Source organism: Aphidius gifuensis, linkage group LG2 (assembly GCF_014905175.1).
Source record: "Aphidius gifuensis isolate YNYX2018 linkage group LG2, ASM1490517v1, whole genome shotgun sequence".
In the NCBI taxonomy this organism is placed as follows: Eukaryota; Metazoa; Arthropoda; class Insecta; order Hymenoptera; family Braconidae; genus Aphidius; species Aphidius gifuensis.
In genome coordinates, this window is record NC_057789.1 from 27,769,444 (window position 1) to 27,788,692 (window position 19,249).

Below are 19,249 nucleotides of genomic sequence, written 5' to 3' on the forward strand. Positions count from 1 at the left end.
TGGAAATCTATTTTAAAATAATTTCTATTTATTTATTTATATTCTTTTTTTTTTCAATGGCTTTATCGATTGGCATCTTGCCAAATGAAAGATTAAATTTCGAATTTAATATAATTTTCAAATAAAAGATAAATAAATTTTAAATATAAAACTTTTTGATATTTTTTTTTTTTTTTTTTTGAGAAAATGAAAAAATTATTATTTTATAAACAACCTAAGCTAATGGGATTTCGTTATATATTAAAATAAAAGTTAAAAATAAAAAAAAAAAAATATAAAGATGAAATTTAACATCATCAAAAAATTTATTTCTATCTCGTTTTGTTTAAAAAAAAAAAAAAGACAGTAATACTTTAAAATACAGACGAACCATGAATTTGGAAAAACTCCAACAATTTCCGGAATACGAAATTTTCTACAATCTCGAGGGAAAATGGAAATAAAAAAATTTATTATATAAAACATGAAACCACAAAAATAACGAATGATGTGATCAATGATTCATAAGATTGGGTCAAAGTCGACAATACTCAAAAAAGTCATAATTGAATACATTTATATAATAAAATAAATAATATAAAATGTCTCAAAGTATTATTGTCTGAAAAGTACTGGCTAAGAATGAACCCTATTGTATCTCAAGTGATATTGAAAGAGAGTTAGTCTCAACAGTATAGCTTACGATAAAATATAGGTCAAGCATTGAAGACGCAAATGTCAAATGCAACTTACATGAACTTTGTTAAATTTTATTCTTGTCCAATTTTAAAGCTGCTTTAAAGTTTCATTTGTTGGGTCAAGATTTAAACCATACATTTGTAAATTTAATAAACTATCTTTGTGGTTGAATTTATTTATTTCTCTTTATCAAGTAAATAAAACTTGATAATAAAATATAAAATAAATAAATAAAAAATAAGCCTAGTAAATCAGTGACGTAGTCAAAGTACCCGATGTTATTACTGATAAGAGATAGCATGACGATGGAATATCTTGTTGGAAAGATAGAACTTAAACTCGAGTGTTTTCAACGATGCGAAACGTTAAAAAATAAAAAAAAATATATAAATATTAAAAAATAAAATGAGATGACGGGTGTGGCATATATACCACACATACCAAAAGAATAGTAAAAGTCAGAGAACAATGGATGATGCAAAGAATGGTTGGGCATCAACAACCAAGAGAGTCTTTCAGCAATGGACCAACGTGCAAAAATTTACAAATACAATGGATTGCCCGCCCTTTGCTATTTTTTATTTTTATTTTTTTCATATTTCTTTATATATCTTTTGATTCAAAAAGAAATATATATTTATATGTGGTGAGTAAAGAATTTTATCATCTCTATAAGTAATAACAACATCATGAAATTCTGTATGTCCACCCACTGGCGCTTGCGCACCTTGGCACACCCACTTGACCCCAGTTGATAAAAGAAATCAAATTATGTAGGCACTAATGTGCATCACCAGTCCAGCACACACACATATAAGTATATATATATTTTCAATTCATAGTCATGTATGTTTTATGTCAGTATACGTGTGACTTTGAAGCTGATCATGGGGGGTATTATAAAACTTCATTCAAAATTATTTTCTTTGATATAACTATCCATCCCTGAAATTGAATGCTTGTACAATTTATAAAAGGATAAATTGAATATTTTAATCCATCCATAATATTCTTTATGTATAAAGCATGTTACCTTTTTTTTTTTTAGTTTTAAATTATATTTAAACGATAACTAGAGTAATCTAAAAAAATATATAATTATCAAGCAACAACATCAGCTACAGATTTGTTTTTTCATTTTTTGTTTTGTTTATAAAGCTATTTTGTTCTTCAGGAATTTAATTGAATCAACTTTTTGTATTACATACTACTATTATTATTAATGATGAATAAATAAATTTACTCGAGATTAAAATAATAATATTTGAAAATTGAACGCATCGAGCTATCTGTCGACAAGAGCTTGAATCTTGATGAATCAAAATACCAACGTTGGTAATACAGATACTAAACGTACCATTTAGTTTAAAATAAATATTTATAAATATAAAAATTTATTTAAAATTGTTTAAACTGTCGTAGTCATAACATGTATAATAATTTGTAAAATTATTTTAAAATATTTCAAGTTCATTTGTTGCTTGGTTTTTTTTTGTTTACGCTCGCAAATTTGTATCATGTGTAAAAAATAAATATAAATAAATTGTTTATTAGTTGTGTTAAAAATATTAAAAATAAATATTCACTGACCTTGTAAGTTGTCCAGCATATACGATAACAGCTTGCTGGTCCCTGATGGTTCACCATAAATGGCCATCATTTCCTTGCTGAGTGGATTTCCATGTAGTCCAAGCACTTGTAATTGAAACAATTTTCCTAATTGATACGGTAACACACGAAGGAAATTTTGATTTAACAACAACTCCCTGAAAATAAAAACGACAATAATTAATAATATATTTTAATGAATTAAATTTTTATGATATAAATTTAATTGATTATTGATAGTACCGAAGGTAGATGAGATCACCAAGTTCAGCTGGTAAACTACGAAGTTTATTACTACTTAAATCAAGTGCTCTCAAATGTAATAGACGACCAATTTCTGGTGGTATTCTTTGTAAACTATTATCATTTAAATAGAGAGCTGTTAAATGAGTCAATTGCCACATATTTGGACTCAAATTTCTAATACTTCCAGTTATCTCTAGCTCTGGCCAATATGATTTTTTACCAGAATTTGCATCTTCTGTTGACATTATTGTGTGCGTACGACGCGGATTTGAGCTTTCGTACTTGTCCTTATGATTTCGGGACATCTTGAAACCTGTCGAATGATAAATTAATTATTAATAAACTATCAAGTATTAATTTATGAATAAAGACAATTAGTTGGTATGGATTTATAATTTAGTTTTTGTATTCTTATTTTTTGGAGTTAACTGACCTATGTTATTCATTGGCTGGATAATTGTCATCAGGATAAATGTCAGGAAGGAATTTGGATATTGTTAAATACTTGACACAAATGATAAATTATTTGAACACATCTTGATGGCATAAATAATGTTTGCTTTTTTGTTTTTTTTTTTTTTTTTTTAAATAAAATAATTTAAGAATTATCAAATCACAGGGAGAGAAAAATGACCTTGTAAATTCACGATAATTGCTAAAAATATAAATTAATAATTATAATAATTATTATTTTATGTATTTAATAATATTATTAAATAATAAAAACGACAAGGCTAAAATGATAAATGATTAACAGGTGGCCATCATCATTTGTCAAGATAATCCTCAAAAAAAAATAAAAAAAATAAAAAAAAAAAGAAAATGTTCTCTTAGAATGAATTAACATAAAATTTTATAATAATAAATAAACGATAAAATTGATATTTATACAATAATATTGTGTTTAAATATGATAATATAAACAGTGTGTTTGTTTATCATTTTTATTATTTACATGTTACTTGAGACATTGAAACACAAAGAACAAGCGCGAAAGACATAACCTCAAAATTGCATCAAGATGAAAATTTTATATTAAAATTATAAATTTTCAACAATATTATTGACATAAAATTTAAAAATATTTGAAGTGATTATTTTAATTGTTACTTGTTAACTTGAAAATTGCTTTTCCAACTCGGTCAATTCATTTGATCATGGTGTAAATGCTATGATTTATTGAGGATATTTGAGGACAATAATTAATTAATATGCAAAATTAAAATGAAAAAATAATCAAAATATATGTTACCAGAACGTTTTTTTATATCCATTTATAAACTGTTACACACCTACATCTACCTTTTAAACACACGAAATTACGGAATTTACTCCAAAATGAAAATTTTTATACGCGTAAACAAAACTACTCTGACAAACACCTCACCATTTATAAAAATGTTCACTCACACAATCAATCACACACCGATTTACACTAACGCAGCTGTGCAATGATTTACGGAAAAAAAAAAAATTTTAATGTTAATTTCCATCACCAGATGACGGTAGTGAAGTATTTTTTTTTTTTAGTTTCAACAAAACTCGTAAGAATGCGTTAAATTTGTATTCTCGGAGGGCAAAATCTTGGAAAAAAAAACAAATCATGAAATCAAAATAAACTATTATTATTATTATTATTATATCCTCAATAAATCATATTATTATTAAATAATAATAAATAACAATAATAATGATAAATAACTTCAGAAATAAATTGTAGTGTCAATGAACAAAAACAATTGTCGTTTCAATAGATGAACAAATATTAATAAACTAATTATTGTCTCTAATGTTAATTATAAAATTTTTTGACGAAGAAAAATAAATGGCACGAATTTCAGTCATTGAATATAAATAAATAAAATTTTTACTGCTGTCACTGAGATTTTAAATAATACATGTAATATTGAGAATTACCGTAAAAAATAAACTAATCACAGAAAAAATAAGGACGTAAGTTTAGACGAAAAATTAAATCTTTTTTGAGTCAAAAATTAACTGATAAATTATTATAAATAATAAACCGTCTGTTTTTTTTTTCCTGTCACTTGATATAATTTTTTTCACGTCAATATACTACGAGTGATATTTTAATTTCAATAATTTCGAGAGAGTAAATAAATAAATATTTCAAAATTTAAATTTGCACTTACTCATGCTCGCGAATAAACCGGCAAAAAAAATAGAATAAAAAAAAAGACGCAACGAAAATTCAAAATAAAAAAATCACGTTGCACAATTCAAGAACTGACTAGTACTGAATTTTATATAAATGAATTGAACTAAAATGATTGACGGCAAAAACAAAAATATGACTCACCAATTACGAGAGAGAGCCAACAGCCGAAACTGGATCATATTCGACAGGACACAGGTCATCACACTGATGCAAACAAGAGTCCATGTCATCAGCTGAAGCGAGCGAAAGAAATATTCAATTTTAGTTAATTCAAAAATAAAAAAAAACAACGTAAAAAAAAAAAAAGAAAAAGTATAAGAAAAGAAACTCACCGATGGTGATCGTGCTGTAGAAGGAAAACAAAAACGGGATACAGGCTGGAGCTTGAATGAACGAGACGCAATCCAAATGAATTAGCAAATGGCTAATCTAGCCACGACGGAAGCAGCATTCAGCAGCGTAATAATGACGGTGCCAATGGGCTTGCTGTGCCACGATGTATTGCCGCTTGGTGCTTCAAAAAGCTCTGTCAAAAATTCATCCTCAAAATGTCTGGCAGCTTTCCAAGCTTCAGCTCGTTGCTTCTTTCGAGCAAGGCCTGTGGTGGTGGCGGCTTAGATACAGCACGATGATCAGCAGCGAAATGACGCAATTTTTTTTTTACACGCAGTTTTGTTGACGTCTCAAGGGAATTGTGGCTCCCACTTTTTTCCAATTGACCAATGACGTGTGGGATGCGTAAAAGAAGGGATGCTATTTTATTGGCTTCACCCCTTTCACGCATCTCACACGTCATTGGTCAATTGGAAAAAAGTGGGAGCCACAATTCCCTTGAGACGTCAACAAAACTGCGTGCAAAAAAAAAATTGCGTCATTTCGCTGCTGATCATCGTGCTGTAAACTTCTACTCTTCAAGCCACCACCAGGACCTTGCTCGGAAAGAAGCAGTCGAGCTGAAGCTTGCTTTGAGCAGTTGGCCAGGATAACAACAGCCAGAGGATTGCCCAGGATTTTTTAGAGAGGCTGTGGGCGACCAAGAGCTCTCAACTGCTCAGAGGGACACCAAGCATTGACGCCATCATTACGCTGCTGCTTGATCCTGTCTTGGCTGTTGTGTGCAAACTGCAAAGCGAGTGACTCAAATATTCGAAACGTATTTGAGCGGTGGCACAGTACGTACACATTGAGCTTCTCGTCGTGGCTAAATTTGCCATTGACTGCTTCAATTGGATTTCGTCTCGTTCTTTCAAGCTCGGGCCTGTTTCCCTGTTTCTGGAATTATACGACGAACCAGTGACATTTCTTCTTGTTCACGATCGGTGAGTCTATTTAGCTTTTTTCTACTTTTTTTTTATATATATACTTAGATTATTCAATTCATTTAAACTGGACTTTCTTTGGTTGACAGCCGCTGTTTTGAAATCTCTTCATCATGACCTCTCATATCCTGCAAACTATGGTCGAGTGTCACTTGTCTCGTCTCTCTTCTGATCGGTGAGTCATTTTAATATAAATAATGAGCTATCAATTTTTCTTAACTAACAAAATAGAATCAATTTTTCTCCCGTTTAATTTAATTGTATTTATTAATTCGGTTTGACACGCGGTGTTCGTTTTCAATACATATTTAATAAAACTACCGGTCATATTTATTCATTTATTTATGTATCTAAATTTTGTTTGACTTATTTTTAATATTAAATTAATATTATTATATTTCATAATTGAATAACAAACGAAATATATCTTTGCGTCATCGCTGAGTTTGATCGACACAACAGCCGTACAAAAAAAAAATATAGCTGTCCGTTTGCTTTTTTTCCAAGGAAGATTTGTAACTCAAAAAATATACATTGGATAATCAATCCAATATAATAATAATAATTCCGTTTTACTTTTTTTTTTTGCAATGTATTTATTATTATTATTTGCTCATAGAAAAATATCTTCTTCTCAATTTATAATTTAATTTTAAAAAGTTAAAAAATTTTAGATATCTGAAGTTTTTTTTTTTATTTGTGTATTAGTGAGCATACGCGAATAAATTCTCAAACTATATTTTGAAAGAATACAACATAATTTAAATTATACCTATTTATAATTGGTGGACTTATGCTTTCATTATTTATATTTATATCATTTTATTATTTTTTATTTTTTTTTATTTGAGTGCGTGTGTATGCGTTTGTGTGACAATTTTCTGGTAAGTAATAAATATTTTTCTATTACAATTGATTACGAGATTATTGATGAATAATGATGATACTGTCTTAATTATTAATAAGTAAAACAAAATTTAGAATTGAATCATTTGATCATTTGGCTCAAGTCTTCTTGATTTTGCTAATCTTTTTTTCTTCTCAGTGTAAATATACCTTTAGGATAAACTCACGGCACGGCACAGGAGCACCGTTGAGCACCGTGTTCTGCCGTGTTCTATCCAAGTGTCAGTGTTGGTGACTTGGACTACGAGCTGTTGGCCCGGTTTGTTGTACCTTGAAATGTCGTGTGTTGCTGGAGGTTATTATTTATTACATTATTTATTTATTTAATATTGACATTTTTCCAAAATTTTATAAATTATCCAAATAATTATTCTACAATAGTATTACATTAACTTTCATGTGTAACAATATTTTTATTGTTGACTCAAGTAAACTTAACCCCAAAATCCAGCAAACTCTTGTTGATCTTGTGTTTTATTTAATTGTTATTATAAAATATACATATTTTATTTTTATTTAATAGGAAAGTTGTTGTCAATCCTTGGATTTTCAATCAATCAACAAATAAATACCAGATACAATCAATTATTTTCTCCATTATTACAAGTAAGAAATTATGCTGCTCGTAAAGGAACAAGAGAAAAAGCAAGAAAAAAGAAAGTCAAAGTTGAAGTTAAAAAAGTTGGATTTATTCCACATAATTTGAGAGTAAAAAAAGAGTAAGTACATGACAACTATTAATTAACCATTAAAATATATTTTTTTTATTTATAAATTCATTTTGTTAATGATTGTTTATTTATTTTTTGTTGGAACAGAGATTTTATACGCATTGATAGATTAAGATATGATGACGCTGGACAACCATTTGCCACTGATGATGTTTGGCTCAGAAAATATCATAAAACAAGAATATTTAGTTTTGAAGAAGCAATTGAATGTCACAGAGAAACACATCATCCAACTTCTTATGGTTTACCAAATGCATTTGTTTATGCTTCATTTGATCTTGACATGCAGGTAAATTTTACTATCAACAATTCATATTCATATTGTTTTTTATACTTGACATATTAAATTTAATTTATTTTTCTTAACAATCCAACAAAATATAGAATAGAATATTTATTTAATAGCTGGCTTATTAAATAATATAATTTAATTATTAAATTAATTTTAATATTGTTTGGTATTTAGGCAGAAAAAGTTGGAAAATTAGTTGAAGGATTTATTCGTTCTGTTAATCTTCCTCATCAATTTGATCATGGTGAAGTTAGAAATATCATAGCATTTTCAAAACATCCAGAATTAAATCAACTTGCTGATGAAGCTGGAGCTGCAGTCTCAGGTGGTTCTGAATTAATAGGAAAAATTCAGGTATTATTTATTTTTTTATTTTCAACTCAACACTCAATATTATATGATTATTTTAATATTTATTAATTTTAATTATAGACTGGAGAGGTATCACTTACTGACATTCAGTTTGCTGTTGCTCATCCACAAATAATGTCAGAATTATCAGTGATAAAAGGACTTTTAAAAAGAAGATTCCCAAGTCCTCGTGCAGGTATTTTACTCTTTTTTTGTAAGTATAACGTTTAATTAATTGTTAATTAATTTTATCCTTTATTTTGTCAGGTACATTGGGTATTGATCTTGCTGCAATGGTATTAAAAATAAAAAATGCAATAAAATATTCTGTACGTCAACATGAACGACAACCTGCATTTGGTATTGCATCTGTTCCAATTGGACTTGTAAGTTGAATAAAAAAATTATTATTAGAAATCTATTTAGAAATAATATTAAATAATATTTTACTTATAATCAACAGCTTAGCATGGATATAAAAGAATTAGAAGCAAATGCTATTGCAGTTATGCAAGATGTTAATAAAGCAAAACCAAAACGACCAGAGCCTTTTATCACCAAGTAATTAAATACTTTTGATTATTATATTTATATAATTTATTTTGCCAACAGTCTTGGTAATTTAATACTATTATTTTTTTATTCCAGAGTTTGTTTGACAAGTCCACCATCACCAGAACTTCTTAAAATTGATCATGAGTTTTACTTGGAATCTGATAAAAAACGTGATACCAGTTATGATTCAGATGAAGAAGAAGAAGTGTCTGTGTTTAATTAAAAATTTTTTTGTTAAAGATACTTGAATAAATATGTTACATACTTAAATAATTTTTTAAAAATTAATCATTTTAGAATATTACTGCGCTTATCTAAAGGTGCTTTTAGCGCAGGTAATTTATTTTTATTTTTTTCCATTTAATTTGTTTATCAGGTTTTTAAATTTTTTTTTTCATTTTTGTTTTTTTAAATTTGTGTATTACTGCTCAAACCATAATATAAAATACCGAATTTAATTTACCTTTTTTTTTTTTTAGAGTTACCAACAAGTAACAGGTATAAAAAAAAAAGAAAAACAATTTAAAATTTAACAAATATTTTTTTCTCTAATAATTACAATTAAAATTTATTAATGGTTCAATTTTTTTTCCATTTAAATTAGATACTTTTCCAGTAGGTTTACCATGTGCTCCAAATCACAAATTAAGAATTTTGTTTTACCACTCGCCCCCCAATCATATATGGTAACCGGAAATTTTTATCGAAAATTAAAAAAAAAAAGTATATATCATTAATAATTTTGGGTTTTTCAAGATCTAGTTGAGTGAGATAATTGAAGATCAAACAGGTCGCAAGATGAGAGGTGTGTATTTAATATTAAGAATAACCAAAGAATGAGAGACGTTAAAAAGAAAAAAAAATAAAAAGGAAGCCAAGGAAAAGGAGAATAGTGAACGGCCAGTAAATGTTAATGGTGGAAGGGGCACAATTCACCTACCTGCCGGTTTGGAGCTCAGTCGTTGTCTGCCAGGTTGAAAAAACCGTCGTATCTCCTGGCTTATCCGGCTTTATTTTATAAACTTAAAAACAATTTCGTTAATAATTATTTTACACGTATTTTTCAGCTCAAAAAAACGAATTATTTATTTTAAAATAAATCAATTCAACAAGTTGAATTACCTTGATAGTGTTTAGAAAAAAAAATAGTTTTTTTGCTTGTGTTTTTAATAATAAAACAAGCACAATTTTTGACAGTGAATTGTTGTTTTTGTGTATCAAGTTTATACAACCGCGAATTTTATTTATTTTTAATAATTTTACGCATGCGTTTAGTTTACTTTATAAAACGTTATTTTTTATTTATTTAAAAAGTTTAAAATTGTGAGTGAAAATAAGTGATATAAAAGTGATTTATTTGTGCTTCAATTTGGATACTCAATTGGCATGATATTTTAAAAGTGCTGAAGACGGATATGCCGATTTTTTTTATCTGGAATTAATTAATTGTCAATCATGGTAAGTAAAAAAAAAAAAAAAGATAATTTTTATCTTAATATTTGATTTTATTGAATTTTCAAATATATATATTTATCTAATCTTTTTTGAATTTTCTAAAATATATTTTGACCATGAAAATAATGTGTTCCGCTCGGTATGATTTTAAACTCATACCGAGTTGACTGTGTATACACAACCTGTCATCCACATTTTTTTCAATATATACAATATAAACCCCTGGTAAATCGACCAATAGAATATCTTTTATTTTATCTTTCAACATTTTGGCAATAGGTGTATATGAGTAATCGCTTTATCTGTATATATTTGAAAGATAATTTTTTTTTTTTCAAAAGAATTCTAAACAATTTGCCACCCACAGTTTTTAAACATGCGCAAAAACTGTGAGGATTTTTTTTTTAACGGTTCTCTATTGAAAATATTTCTTTTAAATTTTTTTCGTAAATTCTCCAAGCTATTCCGTAATTTTTACGTAATCAGAGTAAAATGAAATGTATATTTATTTTTATTCTCGTTAAAAATTAAATTATCTAACAATATTATTTTTTCAAATAAAATAATTATTGTTTATTTTTATAAAAATTCTTTCAGTCATTATTAAAAATGTATTTTTTTAAATTTCATCTTTTAGTAATTTGACCAGTTACAAACTACCAAAAACCAGACTCTAAAACAACTCGATAAATTCTCATAAAATTGTCTGAGCATTGAAAAAAAATATATATATTCATAAAATTTATCTAAAAAATATTAATCCATTTATTTTTTATTCTTCTGATATAAATACGATAATGATAATATTTTTATTAACAAATTATTTTATTTATTCAAATTTTCATGTGCATGCATGTGTGTTTTATTATTAAACACACTCGATATGTATCAAATTTTTTAGCACCGATTGCTATGAACCATCGAGCCTCACATGAATATCATGTTTGCAAATACGTTATCCGAATATGTCTTATCAATATTGCGCGCAATGTTCCGGCCCGTGTTGTTTCCGTTTACTTATACAGATATTTTATTATGTACATGCACATATTATAATGTAATTAAGTATCAGCTCAGGTAAATCCTGAATAAAAATAAATCATCTTTATTCATTTATTTTTTTTTTTTATAATATTATTAAAATTATATTCGATATAATAATAATTTAAATTCTTTGAAAATATTTTATTTTTTCAAATATTAAAAATATTATTCAATATTTTTTTATTTTTTTTCCGTTAATATACTTGTATATGTATGTTTTTTTTTTTGTTATTATTTGACGTCATATGTTGTTTCATGCACTTGAATATTTTCAGCATGCAAAGTTGCCTTCACAATGATCCTCATTTTACACTATTTACGTTATGTTTCACCTCACATTTCACTTTGAATTCCAGATGGTACATCAATAGAGTCACGAAGTGTATTATGTTTTTTTTTTTTTTTTTGAATTGAAAAGCCACCGTGCTTGAAAGAAAAAGTTTATTTCACAATCTCAATTTGACATATTTATTTATATTTTTATTTAAAATATATTATTATTATTTCAAGAAAAATTAGTATCGTTGCGTTAAAATTATAATCACAATAAATCACTGGGGAAAAAGTTTTTTTTCTTCCGTAAATTATTGACTATTTAAAATTTTGTTTCATATTAGATATTAATGACACGTTTTATTCGTTTGGTCCGTGCGTGTAAAATTAAAGACACATAATTTACACAATTAAAAATAAAAATAATAAAAACAGATGGTCAAAAAGGGAGAGTAAATAAATATATAAACTTGACTTAAAAATAAATTGATAACACAAATGCAAATGATACATGTGCAAAAATATATAAAGGGTTAAATATTTTATCTTCAATTTTTAATTCAACGTATGCATAAAAAAATATCCAGCAACATATATGTTTCCTTTCCGGATATACACCAACGCACGGTTACGCTAATTGCATTATGATGAACACCGTGGCGGCTGCACTCGAATTGAATCAAATATAACAAAATATAAATATATATGTATTATGTATCCGTTTCGGTCAGTGATTTCAAGTTCGGAGCATGATTGGTTCGCAAATAATCATGGACAATATACACGAAAAAAATAAAATAAAATCTTTGTTCTTATAAAGGGCCCTCCAATCAATATATATTATTTAATTTTTTTTTTTTGTTTTTTATTATTTAGTTTCTTTATTTTCAAATTAACAAATCATATCAACTTGGATTTTTATTTACTTATTTATTTGTAGAGTTGAAAATATCAGAATATTATTTTTTAAAAAAATAATAAAAAATGATATTGCTTCATGCAACGAATATTTGAAATTTTTCATTCAGAAAAATATAAATTTTTATTTCATATTCATCATATGTTTTATTGTCAAAAATACATTTGAATAAATAGAGACTCGATATTCGAAATTCAATTGTGTTAAAAAATCTACACATGAGTGTTTTGTTAATGAACCTTATTGTTGTATACAACTACTCGTTTTATTTTTGCTAGAAATTCAAAACCAAAAAAAGTAAATTTCATTAGTTTTAAAATTCAAGAGCATAAAAATACTCGGTATTTAAATTTGTTTGGCGCCAATACGACAAATAATTTAACTCTCATGTGTCTTAATATATATTGTTTTAATTTTTTTATTTAAATGCCGACCCTTATTATTTTTTTGTCGACGAAACCAATGTAGTAATCGAGTAAGATATATATCCTCGTCAGATCCAAAAGAAAAAAAAAAACATATAAATTAGGTAGAAATAACGAAAAGAAAAAGAAAAAATGTTTAATGTAAATTATATATATACCTGGTGGGAAAAGCTTAACGAAATAGACGCATTCAGTGGCACGCACATATATTTTTCAGTGCACGAACCATAATCATTATCAACGGTGTCTGCTAGTCAATAAGAATATCTCAAACACGCACGAGTTAAGATCCAAGAGTTACGTATGACTGGATATGAACAAAAAATTACCATTTGAACATATATAATCTGATGAGAAAAATAACAAAAAATTCATTCGAAAATATAATCACATAAGCAGTTTGTCTTGTCATTTGAGAAAAATAAAAAAAAAAAAAAGGACAATCAAATGAGTGAATGTATTTAAATTACGTGACGATGTTTATGTTATTCAAAAAAAAAAATAAAAAACACTTGTCGCTTTTTTGATCAGTTTATGTGCAAAATCTATGCACTTGTTTGTTGAAAAAAAAAATAGAATAGAGCCGCTGTGTGTTTGCGTGAATTGTACATTCAAGTATATATCTGTATTGATAAATCATGTGTGACATAAAGCTGTCCTGCTTGCATTTACCTTGATCCGTGTATGTTTGTTGTACCTGCTGACTGTTGGTTTGAAGAAGAAAAGACACTTGTATATATTTATACCGCCACATCATCACCAGTTTTGCCATTCTATATGTGGATGATGTCTCGTATTTCTGTATTGCATATACAAGTGACGGTTGTGTTTTTTTCTTTCTCGTGTACTCAGCAAAAATATACTGACAATATTCAAAACTCACCTGTTAACGGGCAACGAACTCAATGGGTGGTACTGACTAATAATAAAAGATGTTGTTTATATTCAAAATATATATTCAACGGGGTGAATATTTTAATGTCATGAATATTTTCCTATCACTCATTGTGCTTGTTGACAGACAGAATTTCTTTTTTCTATTTTTACTTTTACGCATTGATTTTTAAATTTTATTTTTCTATCATTTTCGTTTGGAAAAATTTGTATTTTTTTTTTTCGTCTAATGGAATACCGTGTACTTGAAAATATCTAGATGATGTTAGATTTAAAAAGACGAGAAATCGATGCTCATGTTAGAGAGAAAAATTTTTATCATGTTTATTTATTTATTCTATTTTTTTTGTGCATCCTACAGGCAAATTTGATCTTATATACAAGTTTATTTTAATAATCACAGAATAAATCTATAAATAAAAAATAAATATGTATGGATGATTAAATTTCAAATGAAAAAAATAAATAAACATGGAAAAAAAAAATCAAAGTTGGTAGGTTGTGTACAATGTAAATTTGCATAGGCTTGTGCATACTATAATGGATGTTTAAAAAATATTTGTGTAGCTTTGAAAAGAGGATAGTAAATTTTCAGAGAAGTACCTATTCTCATCTCCCTCGGGGTCCACCATGCTGAAGTTTATCGTCGCTAAAACTCGTTCGTTTATTCACAGCTGAGCAATACAATATGTGTCATCATAAAAGTAAAAATAAAAAAGCAAAAAAATTATATGAGTAGTCTTTTTTTACAATTAGTAGTCAAATTAAAAATAAATTTATTAAGATTTATAGACAATTTTTATTTCCTTTACATTCGAGTCAGCCAAAAAGTTACATAGCTGCATATATTACGCACTGCAAAAATATTTCTAAGCATGAATTTCATGAAATTTTAATTCTAGCATTTAGACTGCACTTGAATATTAATACCCTAAAAGTTTTAGAATTTAATTTCAATCATTTTCATTTTTTTTTTTTGAATTTTATAATTTGGCATGACCTGTAGATTCGTTTTCACATATTTTCTTTTCACCAGAATTTCTCAAAGTAGCTGCTTCATATATATATTTTTTTGCGACAGGAATAAAGTCGATATACCGCAATGCGTAACGGACGAACAAGTAAGACCTATACTGTGTTTCACCACTCGAGTAGTACAACGTTAATTTACAGTCGAGTTAAAATTACCGTGTATTTATATTGACTCGCTTGTATCAAAAACTTGTCGTGGAAAACTTGCACATCATGATCATATCCCTTTCAAGGGAATACCTCCATACATAGAAAAATAAAAAATTAACAAACACTTGGTTCTTTTTCTTAGCTATACGCATAAAATAACTTTGTAGAATTTTTTTCTTAATTTTATTGTCGTTTCAGAATTTCTAATTTTTATTTTAACCATCAATTATTAATTTACAAAATAAATTATTTTAAACACATATTATTAAATTATATCAACAAGCTTTTATTAATTGTAATTACAAGATTTTTTCTTTCTAATATAATAACAGTTGTTTTTCATATTTCTACTAAATTTTTATTGTTGGTTCGTTTTTTTTTCTGCTCTTGGTTTTTTTGTCTTTTATTTACATGGAAATTATTACTCATAAAAAATGCGTCACACGAACGTTAATTCGATATGTGTATAGCAGTTTGTTCTCGTATTTATTCATTTTTTAAAATTACGTTCTGTTCGTTCACCTGTCCACGTGGAAATAGCTCTAGATTCAGCAGGTGTGCACATACACACACATATACTTTTATTAAAAATAGGGGGGAAACACCAGTCATCATTGTGGTTTACCACAAACATTTCATGCTCGTAAAAAAAATAAAAAAAAAATTAGGTAATCATAATAAAAAAAAATAAAAAATGTATATATTTTCATTCTTCAACAGAAGATACATACAATTTTTTTATATTTAAAAATTCAAATAAATTTACACATACATTTTTATTCATATGAAAATACATAATGTATGTGTGCGGTCTAAAAATAATAAAAATTAAAAATTCAATAGCTTATAAAGCTCTTAAATTTTAACTTGATGCAGATTATATATTTTTTTTTTTAAATCATTGGATTAACATGAATTTATAAACAATAAAATTTCTAAAATTCATCAAATATTTTTTTGCGGTTTAAAAAAAATTATAAAGGTTTATATAGTCATAATAAAATAACTTGTCAATTTCGGCTAAATTCAAAAGACATATCCATTAATAAAAATGAAAAAAAAAATTTTAATAAAAATATATCTTACGTAATAACTATTGCCAGAAATATTAAATTTATCTTGGACACTAGTTCTTCAAAAGATAACCGGTATAAAAGCTATATATTAAAATTTTTTATATTTTAAAAATTGTCCCTTTCGAGTCACACGGTGAGTTATATTTTATTTACAAAACTAAAGATCAAGAGACATAACACTTTTTATGCGTATGAGCTGTGTCGATTTACAGTTATTCACGAATATCTGAGTGAGCTGAGAATGAAAAGTTTCAATGCATATAAAAATTCTTATGAACCTGTGAGGAAGTTTATAAAGATACATGTGTGTGTAGGAGATGAAAAAAAAAAAAAACAAAGAGAGATGATGGGCCTCAAAGTATACAAGATGAAAGAAAATGTTTTGGAATAAAAGAGGCCACTATGGCGACCTGCTGTGAGATATACTCACCGTTATATCAGCGCCCACGGTTGTACCACCTTGATTCAACCTGAATTTTACAATACATACGATCTTTGTACATGGTGTGTTTGTTTCTCTCGACTATGTATACCACACTCTATCTACATGTAATAACCACAACCAATAAACTCACCTTTGACCCTTTAGTTTCTGTTAAAGACCATGGTGCACTAACTATTATCGGCAGTCTTACTTTTTATTTTTTTTCTGTTTCTTTCACTTTGCTTAAACCCCTTTGTCGATTATTCACTAACAAATAATTACTTGATCAGGCTAAAATCTCATACCTACCACAAACTCATATATTAATCACGTCATCAATTCTGAATTATAAAAAAAAAACATTTGCTAAAACTTATTATTAAATTTATAAATAATTATTATATTTTTTTAATAATAATTTATTTATTTGTTAATTTATTTTTCGAGTAATTATATACCTGAGAATATATAAGGATATCTTTACAACGTACTTACATTTGTAATAATTCTTGCAATATATCGTTGTTTATGAGGAAAAAAAAATATAAATATATATAGGCAAACATTTATTCACTTTTTAGGTATGAACTAACCATTTATATAAATGATCATTGGAAATTCCATAAAATTAGATTTTTTTTCTTTTATTATTTAAATCAATAATATATACTGTTAGAAATATATATTTATCGTTATAAACATTTGAAAAATGTGAAAAAAAAATTTGTTCAATTGATGATAATTCAGAACGAGTTTTTTTTTTTTTTTCTTTTTTCATTTGTGGTAGGTTAATGTTTATTAGATCATTTAAAAAGGTGCAAAATTAACTTTCTAACGATATATTATTATACGCATATATAATAACATGACATATTTATCACGGAATTTCATTTAAAAATTTTTTTTTTATTCAAATTATTAATGCATTTTATTATCAAATAATAAATACAAACATAAAGTAAAATATTGTTTGTTATTTTTTAAATAGACAAATAAATTTATTCTAAGATTGAAAAAAAATACATAAATAAAAATTTATTGTTGACGTCTAATTCAATTGAAATTTCATGTCAATTTTTTGAACACATTGAGTTATGCTTCGCTAGTCCCAATTAACGCTATTTTCTTTTTAGATTTTATCAGTTAAATTTGACTTGATCAATAGCTGTATTTGATAACAAATAGAATAACCGAGGACATTACATTTTGTACAATTTGTAATGTCAAAAAAAAATTATAGTGACTATTGAATTTCCTACAAATTAAAGTTATTTTTTGTATTTTTTTTTTTTTTCGCTGAATGTTTGTGAGGAAAATAAATAGAATTATAATACACCCACTCTGTATACACTCTGTATATATATCCACTTTTCATATAGACATGTACAGCTCTGACTCGGTTCTGCCTATAGCTAGCCTTTGCAAATGGATACGAAAAAATTTCATTAAATCGAATATTACAAAGCAAGACTTCAACATGTATATCCTACTTTCACGTGGCCTATACCCTTGACAGATGCATATACGCTAAATTGCTTTCTCGTATATTCTTAATGCAATGTGTTTCAAAAGAAAATTACTAAATGCATCTTTAGAGTAATATATTTTTCATAATTTTAAAAGATTTATTTATCACTTGACAGTTGTCATTAAATATATATTTTTTATACTTTTTTAATATTTGATAAACGTTTTTTAAATATTTTTTTTCTTATTTTGAATAATAAAAAGAACAGTATATTTTTTTTTATTGTTAATAATAACAGAAAATATTTTAGAAATGTTTTTATAATAGCTACTAAAATTTATTCATTATTACCGACTCAATTTAAATTGCAGCAGTTAATATATTAAAATTATATTCATATTAGAAATAATATTTTTAAATAATTAAAATATTTCAAATGTTTAATTTGTAAATAAATGAATATTTTTTTTGTTATAAAATTGGGTATATCAAAACAATGATTTTTAATAAAATATAAAAATTTAAATTTAGATTATTTGTATTTAAACTTGAGATTTAAAAAAATACCTGCGATTTAGGATATGACATGTATAAAAAGCACAAAAATTTTCAACCAATTGTTGAAAGAATAAAATAGATCAAATAAATTAAAGAGAATCACCACCTGTATTTTATGTGACACATTTATTTTTTCATTCAAAAAGAAAAAAAAAAATAACATCCAGGATATTGTTGACTTCAATACAAAACACACCAGATACACATAGGTTACATGAAAAACGTGATAGGGTTTTTTCCGGTACAAAAGAACAAGAAAGGAATTCAGTATAAAGGCCATGGTCACGACGTTTTCCTTAGCCATTCCTATTTTGAAAGAGCTAACGTTTATAAAAGTAATTCTATTTTTCCTTTTTTTTTTTTATTACAACTTTGGTTCTGGTATTTCGTTGTCGCGGAAATCGAGTTCGCGTGTCGCACGTATTGCTAAGTCTCACTTTATTTGCAACACTCGGAAGCACATCAGCAGTAAGCACTATACTGTGAAACAACATTTTTAAAAAAAAAAAAAACAGATATATATATTTTATTTGAATAAAAATAAAAATGTGATTATTCTTCCTCAACCCGTTACACACCGATAAGCGTAACGCAACAAACGATGCAGATGCATCTTCCAACAAGAGTGAAATGGATCGTGAAATTCCATAGACAGGGTCAGAAATA

General features: G+C 26.6%; 2 protein-coding genes across 4 annotated transcripts in view; one reads left to right on the forward strand and one right to left on the reverse strand.

Moving 5' to 3' along the window:
* The window catches only part of LOC122850019 (CCR4-NOT transcription complex subunit 6-like), a 208,892-nt gene extending 203,694 nt beyond the window's left edge, over positions 1 to 5,198 (reverse strand). Inside the window, exons 1-4 of one of the 3 annotated variants that reach the window (XM_044148970.1) lie at positions 5,044 to 5,198; positions 4,853 to 4,944; positions 2,530 to 2,845; positions 2,269 to 2,444 (exon numbers count right to left, since the gene is read on the reverse strand). In XM_044148970.1, the coding sequence (XP_044004905.1) occupies positions 2,269 to 2,444; positions 2,530 to 2,837 (484 nt within the window). In that variant the 5' untranslated portion in view covers positions 2,838 to 2,845; positions 4,853 to 4,944; positions 5,044 to 5,198. Of the gene's footprint in view, positions 1 to 2,268; positions 2,445 to 2,529; positions 2,846 to 3,784; positions 3,970 to 4,852; positions 4,945 to 5,043 lie in introns of those variants that run through there. The other 2 variants (XM_044148968.1, XM_044148969.1) reach the window with 2 other exon arrangements.
* Positions 5,199 to 6,714: 1,516 nt separating this feature from the next.
* On the forward strand, positions 6,715 to 9,138 carry LOC122850023 (39S ribosomal protein L1, mitochondrial). The gene is made up of 9 exons (XM_044148976.1): positions 6,715 to 6,914; positions 7,076 to 7,231; positions 7,460 to 7,655; positions 7,755 to 7,956; positions 8,134 to 8,313; positions 8,392 to 8,506; positions 8,578 to 8,696; positions 8,774 to 8,871; positions 8,959 to 9,138. Exons 2-9 carry the CDS (start codon positions 7,213 to 7,215, stop codon positions 9,086 to 9,088), a joined length of 1,059 nt encoding a protein of 352 aa, XP_044004911.1. The 5' UTR covers positions 6,715 to 6,914; positions 7,076 to 7,212; the 3' UTR covers positions 9,089 to 9,138.
* The last annotated feature ends 10,111 nt before the right edge of the window (positions 9,139 to 19,249 follow it).